The 7,308-nt window shown below is 49.5% G+C and overlaps 1 protein-coding gene across 3 annotated transcripts in view; it reads left to right on the top strand.

Moving 5' to 3' along the window:
• Nucleotides 1-6,521, top strand: part of S100A1 (S100 calcium binding protein A1) — a 39,335-nt gene extending 32,814 nt beyond the window's left edge. For all 3 annotated transcript variants that reach the window (XM_032234025.1, XM_032234027.1, XM_032234026.1), the window contains 2 exons: nucleotides 4,796-4,944; nucleotides 6,196-6,521. In XM_032234025.1, the coding sequence (XP_032089916.1) occupies nucleotides 4,796-4,944; nucleotides 6,196-6,339 (293 nt within the window). In that variant the 3' untranslated portion in view covers nucleotides 6,340-6,521. The remainder of the gene's footprint in view (nucleotides 1-4,795; nucleotides 4,945-6,195) is intronic.
• The last annotated feature ends 787 nt before the right edge of the window (nucleotides 6,522-7,308 follow it).

Genomic DNA, 7,308 nt, shown 5'->3' with positions numbered 1-7,308 from the left:
ATTCCTTCTTCTATTCTATTCTCTACTCTATTCCTTATTCTATTCTATTCTTTCCTTTTCTATTCTCTACTCTCCTCTATTCCTTATTCCTTATTCTATTCTATTCTATTCTATTCTATTCTAAGTCTCTTGAATGACCTCCCCATCCATGGCTTTGGAGAATAGGTTGCCCCCCTCTTCTCTGGCACAGCCCCTCAAGAATTAGAATGCGTTTGCCCCCTGAAAAAACTGGCAAAGATGCACAAAAACATACAAAATCATGGAAATATAATCAGACCCCAGGAACATATTATCATATGCGGTGGACATGTGCAGAAGCAAGGACATTTTGCGTGGCTAGAAATAAAGATTTAAAAAGCCCATAGATTATAAGACCGAAATATATATTTTTTGTTAGACATAGTGCCAGAAAAATACGATAAAGGGAATATATATATATTTAATACTGCATATCCCCACAGTAGTAGGAATTGTATTTGCACAGCCCTGGAAAAATTGGGGAAATACTCCCAAGGAGGAAGTGTAATGAAGAAAAACAACAACTAGATTGCGCAGGAATTGATAGGTTGATGTTAAAGAAGGTACAGGATATTTCTCAATATGGGATTTGTTTTACCAATGGCTAGGCAATAGAGGTAGAAATTAGATACTGGGGAAATTAACTATATATAAGCAGATAGGCCCATTCAAGGCATTGTTCACGAAGCACTTGTGTCTGTTAAAGAAAAATGTGATATATGTGTGTCTGTGTGTACATACATACACACCCACACACATACAGACATGTATAAATATGCTGGTCTTATTGTATTCGGGTCTTTTCCTGTGTAAGATTGAGATTGTCTTGGCAACGTTTCAGTGAGGTCTCACTCGCCATCTTCAGGCTGGGTTTTGGGCTTAAAGCCTGATCGGAGCTGCCGTCTTTCTCTAAATCTTGGTCTGTGTGTGTGTGTGTGGAGTGCTGGCTTTGTTTTAGTAAGTGGAATGACTGGTTGTGTGGTTGTATCATGATTGGTAGATTGGTGCTGATTGGTGCTGGCTGTGTGTCCGTTGTTGTTTCGTGCTGTAACAGCCTGGGTGGGGAGAGGTATCGTCATGTTTATTCATGCTGTGGGGGTGTTTCTCTCTTCCATAATTATTCTCTTGTTGAAGTGTTCAGTTTTGGAGATTAACCTGGTTCCTTCAAAATTAATTTCATGTCCATTCGTGCTGATTGGTGCTGGCTGTATGTCCGTATATTCTGGCCCCCTCCTCCATCCAGTAACGAATGCCGAGACAAGCTTAAATGAGAATGTCCTTTAATAACAAGTTCAGACTCTCGGTGGCTGAAAGCCAAGTAAACAAACAGATAAGGACCTTGGCAGCAAGACCCACAAACCTTGGTAGCAATTCAGACTAACTCTGGCAGCAATCCAGCCTGCCAAGTTTGTTTCTCTTTAGTCAAAGCATTGACTTCTGCAAGAAGGGCCTGGCACAAGCAGTCTCTTTTATAGTCTGGAGAGGAGCCTAATGACCATCAGCTGAGCGTAATTACCTCCTGTAATTACGTAGTTGTTCTTGACGCTGAGTAGTCCTTCGACGGCGTGCATCCCGGAACAACTCACAGTTGGTTTCTGGATCCCTCTCTCTTGTCTCCTCCCCACTGATCCAAGGCTCAGGCGCCACCTGGTGGCCAACCAGTCTCTCTGCGCCCTACTTGGAGTCGGAACCCTGTCCAGGGTCCTCCACATCCTCCAGGGCCGACTCAGAGGGCCCCTCGCTGTCGGAGTCTGGCGGGAGCTCCAACGGCTCCTGCCGGGCCACAACATATATATGGGTTTGGGAAAAGAATTCAAAGTTATGTGGGTAAGATTTGGGTGGCTATGGGAACATTCCAGATGGAAATTGCAGCCGTCCTGGGGAAGGAAAAAAAAACAGGACCGGAGCTGTGACCCAAGAACAGGATTGCTCAATTCTTTTGGGGACAGGAAATGAGAGAAAGAGAAGAATGAAAGGCCAGCAGAATTCAGAGGGCTGGAATGAGGGCCCAGCCCCAGCAAATAGCTGAGATTTGTCACTTCGAGTCTTGCGAAATCGGATTTTAATGCTTGCTAGGAACACAGAGGTTGGAAGACCTGGGCGCCCTCTGGTGGAGGGTGACTGGCGTTGCATCCGGGGCTCATTCTCGACTTATGACCAGAACAGATCTTGCCGTTCCTATTGCTAAGCAAGACAGTCGTTAAAAGGTGAGCTTCCTCCCATTTTTATGACCTATCTTGACGCAGTTGTGAAGCAGATCACGGCAGTTGTTGAGTTAGTCACACGGCCGTTAAGCGAATTCGCCGTGGACTATCGGAAGGTCGCAAACGGGGATCACAGAACTCTGGGATGCTGCGACCGTCGTAAGTGTGAGTCGGTGGCCAAGTTCTGAATTTGGATCGCGTGACAGCAGGGGACGGTCGTTAAGCGTGGAAGAAAGGAGCTAAGTCGCTCTTTTGAGTGCCGTTGTAACCTTGAGTGGTCACTAAATGGAGGGTTATAAGTCGAGGACTTGTATGCCCAACAAAAGGATCTTTTTTTAGGAGCACCACTGCTTCACAAACACAGCAAAAGGGGCAGATTCGTACGGTGTTGGCGGAAGATTCTCCGCCTTAATTTTCTTCATCCGGCGACACTTTGCGACTTGCAACGCCCCGACATTGGTCGTAAAACGAGGACGATTGTGCTTCCACCAGAGATCGGTCTTCCCGTTTATTGGCTCCGCCTCCGTTTGCTCCTGGCTCCACCCCATGAGTTGGCGCTTCCTTTGGGCTCCGCCTCTCACCCCGACGGACCTCCGAGCAAACGGACTCACAGATCGGCTTTATCCGTTTTTCGAGATCTCTTTTTCGACGTGGTGAATGGCGCCGTCCAGCCTGGCCTGAACTGATTTTGGCCCTGTTTAACCCAGGACAAAATCAAGAGCCCCATTTCAATAATTCATTCCATCTTCATGCATGATTTATGCCGGAAACAATTTAGACGTCCTTCGAGTTCTCGGCCCGTAACGCGAACTCAGATCCTTTGCTCGTCCTGGTGTCTGGTTTCGTGGCAACTCTTGTCCTCGTCCGATTTGGGTTCCACAAAGACCCTTTTCATGCCGGTCATCTGAGCTGTCTCGGGGGATGGTCCCCATTGTCCGTGCAGAGATGGCCAGAGACACTCAATCCCTCGTCTCGTCTCTTGTATCAGTTACCCTTTCGATGAGAGAGGCCGCCACGGCAGCCGAAGCCTCCCAGGATGTAGCGGTAATCCTCCTCCGACGAGAATGGGGTCCAGAATTTCCACAACCGAGATGTTCGTGAAGCGAGTTTTGCCCTGTTTCGCGACTTTCCTTGCCGGGGTGGCAGCCCCCCCTGAACCCCCTTTTGTGACCTCCTGACAAGCCAAGTCCAGGGGGAAGCTGGATTCATTTGGCCAACTTTGCAATGTAGAGTGTTACAAGGAAGGAAGGAAGGAAGGAAGGAAGGAAGGAAGGAAGGAAGGAAGGAAGGAAGGAAAAAAGAATAGAATAAGATAATAACAGAGTTTGAAGGGACTTTGGAGGTCTTCTAGTCCAATCCCGTAATTGGGCAGGAGACCCTAGACCATTTCGGACAAATGGTTTTCCAATTTCTTCTTGAAAACTCCGGAAGGAAGGAAGGGAGGGAGGAAGGAAGGAAAATGGGAGAGAGGGAGGAAAAGGGATGGGAGGGAGGGTGGGAGAAAGGAAGGAAGGAAAAGAGGTAGGTAGGTAGATAAATAGGTGGATGGGAGGGAAGGAAGGAAGGAAGGAAGGTAGATGTGTAGATAAATAGGTGAAGGGAAGGAAGGAAGAAGGCTAGATAGATAAACAGATGGTTGGGTAGGAAAGAAGGAAGACAGGAATGAAAGAAGATGGGAGGGCGGGAGGAAAACGGGTGGGAGGGAGGGTGGGATGAAGGAAAAGAGATGGATAGATGCATAAATGGACAGAGGGAGGGAGGGAGAAAGGAATATAGATAGGATAGATAGATAGATAGATAGATAGATAGATAGATAGATAGATAGATAGATAGATGATAGATAGATATAGATAGATAGATAGATAGATAGATAGATAGATAGATAGATAGATAGATAGATAGATAGATAGATAGATAGATAGATAGGTGGATGGAAGGGGAAGGAAAGGATGAAGGAAAGGATGAAGATGGGTAGATGAATAGGGGAAGGGAAGGAAGGAGAGGGAAGAAAACTGAGGGAGGGAGGGAGGAATATAGATAGATGGGTATATAGATAAATAGGTGGAGGGAAGGAAGGAAGGAGGCTAGATAGATAAATAGATGGTTGGGTAGGAAAGTAGGAAGACAGGAATGAAATAAGATGGGAGGGAGGGAGAAAAACGGACGTTAGGGAGGGTGGGATGAAGGAAGAGAGATGGATAGATACATAAATGGACAGGGAGGGAGGGAGAAAGGAACAGAGATAGAAGGAGAGATAGATAAATAGGTGGATGGAAGGGGAAGGAAGGATGAAGATGGGTAGATGAATAGGAAGGAAGGAGAGGGAAGAAAACAGAGGGAGGGAGGAAGGAATATACATAGATGGATATATAGATAAATAGGTGGAGGGAAAAGAGGAAGGAAAGAAGGAAGGAAGGAAGGAAGGAAACAAAAGTGTTTCCTCTCTCTCCCTCCCTCCCTCCTTCTCCCTCCCAGGTGGCCTTTAGACAGACAATACCTGGATTGCCTCCCATACAGGTGAGAGCCTTCAGCATCCTCTCTCTCTCTCTCTCTCCCCCCCCCCCCCCCGGCAGGACCTAGGATGGCATCGCAGTTGGAAAGAGCCGTGGATGCCCTCATCTCCGTCTTCCACAACTACTCGGGCAAGGAAGGCGACAAGCACAAGCTCAGCAAGAAGGAGCTGAAGGAATTGCTGGAGAATGAGCTGGGGGGGCTCTTGGAGGTAGGACAGACGTCCCCCCCCCCCGGTCCTTCTGTTTAAATCGGGGTTTTCTCCCCCCCCCCCCCGGCTTTTCTCTTCAACCTGTCAGAAGAGAGACAGGTCGTCTTCTGATCTAGAGAAGGGAAGGACTAGGGGGGGACATGATAGGAGTCTTCCAATATTTTGGGGGGGGGGGCTGCCCCAAAGAAGAGGGGTGGAGGGTCAATTTATTCTCCAAAGCACCACAATGGATGGAAACTAACCAAGGAGAGAAGCAGCCTGGGACTAAGGAGGGATTTCCTGACGTTGAGAACAATTAACCAGTGGGACTACTGGCCACAAGAAGTTGAGGGAGGTTTTTAAGAAGAGGCTAGACAGCTCTTGGTCAGGAGTGACCTAGGCGAGGGTCTCCTGCTTGAGCAGGGGGCTGGACTAGAAGACCTCCAAGGTCCCTTCCAACTCGTCTATTCTGCTATTCTTTTTCCTTCCTTCCTTCCTTCCTTCCTTCCTTCCTTCCTTCCTTCCTTCCTTCCTTCTCCATCACTGGGGGGTTTCAAGAAGAGATTGGAAAACCGTTTGTCTGTAATTGGATATGGTCTCCTACTTGAGCAGGGGGCTGGACTAGAAGACCTCCAAGATCCCTTTCAACTCTGTTATTCTGTTATTCTACTTTCTCCTTCCTTCCTTCCTTCCTTCTCCCTCACTGGGGGGTTTCAAGAAGAGATTGGAAAATCATTTGTCTGTAATTGGATATGGTCTCCTACTTGAGCAGGGGGCTGGACTAGAAGACCTCCAAGGTCCCTTCTAGCTCCATTTTGACTCGTCCAACGTTTGCTCAACTTCTAAGGTAGGACTAGAAGTCCCAATTTCCTGGGGATGGGCCCAAAGTCACCCAGCTGGCTTTTGCGCCTAAGGCGGGGCTAGAGTTCCCAATCTCCTGGTGATGGTTTGAAAGTCACCCAGCTGGCTTTCATGCCTACGGCGGGACTAGAACTCCCATTCTCCTGGCGATTGGCCCAAAGTCACCCAGCTGGCTTTTGCACCTAAGGCGGGGCTAGAGTTCCCAATCTCCTGGTGATGGTTTGAAAGTCACCCAGCTGGCTTTCATGCCTACGGCGGGACTAGAACTCCCATTCTCCTGGCGATCGGCCCAAAGTGCACCCAGCCGGATAGCGTGCCCAAAGTGGGACTAGAACTCCCAGTCTCCTAGTCATGAGCCTACAGTCACCCCGCTGGCTTCCACCCCAAATCCTGGTCCGCTTTCTCTTCCAGACCCAGAGGGATCCGGAGGTGGTGGACAAGATCATGCACGATCTGGACGAGAACGGCGACGGGGAGGTCGATTTCCAGGAGTTCGTGATCCTGGTGGCGGCCTTAACCGTGGCCTGCAACCCTTTCTTTTCCGAGGAAACCTGAGCGGCTGGCGGCCGTCGCGGGAACGCAACGCTTTGGAGGTGGGCGGTTCGAGCCCAGCAGCCGTTTGCTGTCCCTTCCGCAACGCCTATTTCCCCCTCTTCTCGCGGCTTCTCGGCCCACCCGGGAGCACCCCGAAGTGCCTTGTAACCACCTGCTGAGACACCGTTGCTGATTAAAGCCGTTTTGTGTGCACTGCGCCTGGTTTGGTCTTTCGGGGGGGGGGGAGTCAGGGAAAGCGGGTGGGGGGGCGTTGTGGGAAGAGGGGTGGAAGGCAGTAGGGGGCTCCTAAGCCAAGAGGGACACGGTGGCTCAGGGGCTAAGACGCTGAGCTTGCCGATGAGAAAGATCGGCAGTTCGGCGGTTCGAATCCCCAGCGCCGCGTAACGGAGGGAGCTCCCGTGACTTGTCCCAGCTTCTGCCAACCTAGCAGTTCGAAAGCACTTTAAAAAATGCAAGTAGAAAAATAGGAACCACCTTTGGTGGGAAGGGAAGTGTTGAGTCATGCCGGCCACATGACCACAGAGACGTCTTCAGACAGCGCTGGCTCTTCGGCTTTGAAACGGAGATGAGCAGCGCCCCCTGGAGTCTGGAGCACGTATATGCAAGGGGAACCTTTCCCTTACAACCTGAACTCACAGCCGTTCATGGAGCGGCTGTTCAGACTTACGACGAAACTGTAAAAAAAGTGATTCAGGATCTGTCCTCACACTTACGACCATCATCCAGCATCTTCACAGGTCACATGATAAGCATTCAGGGACCTGACAACCGGCCTGTATTTACAATACAGCTAGTCCTCCCAAGAGGGGAGCTTGGGGGAAGCAGGGAGGTAGACCCAGGGCCACAGCAGGAGTCTGGAGTGTGGTTTTGTGGGCGCACTCGCAAAATGGCCATGTGGGGGGGGCTTGGCCAGCAAAATGCAAAAACTTCACACTTTTCCATACAGGGGGAACCAGCCATGCTGCGAAC

This window comes from Thamnophis elegans, chromosome 17 (genome assembly GCF_009769535.1).
Source record: "Thamnophis elegans isolate rThaEle1 chromosome 17, rThaEle1.pri, whole genome shotgun sequence".
Lineage (NCBI taxonomy): Eukaryota > Metazoa > Chordata > Lepidosauria > Squamata > Colubridae > Thamnophis > Thamnophis elegans.
This window is presented reverse-complemented; position numbering and strand designations above follow the sequence as displayed.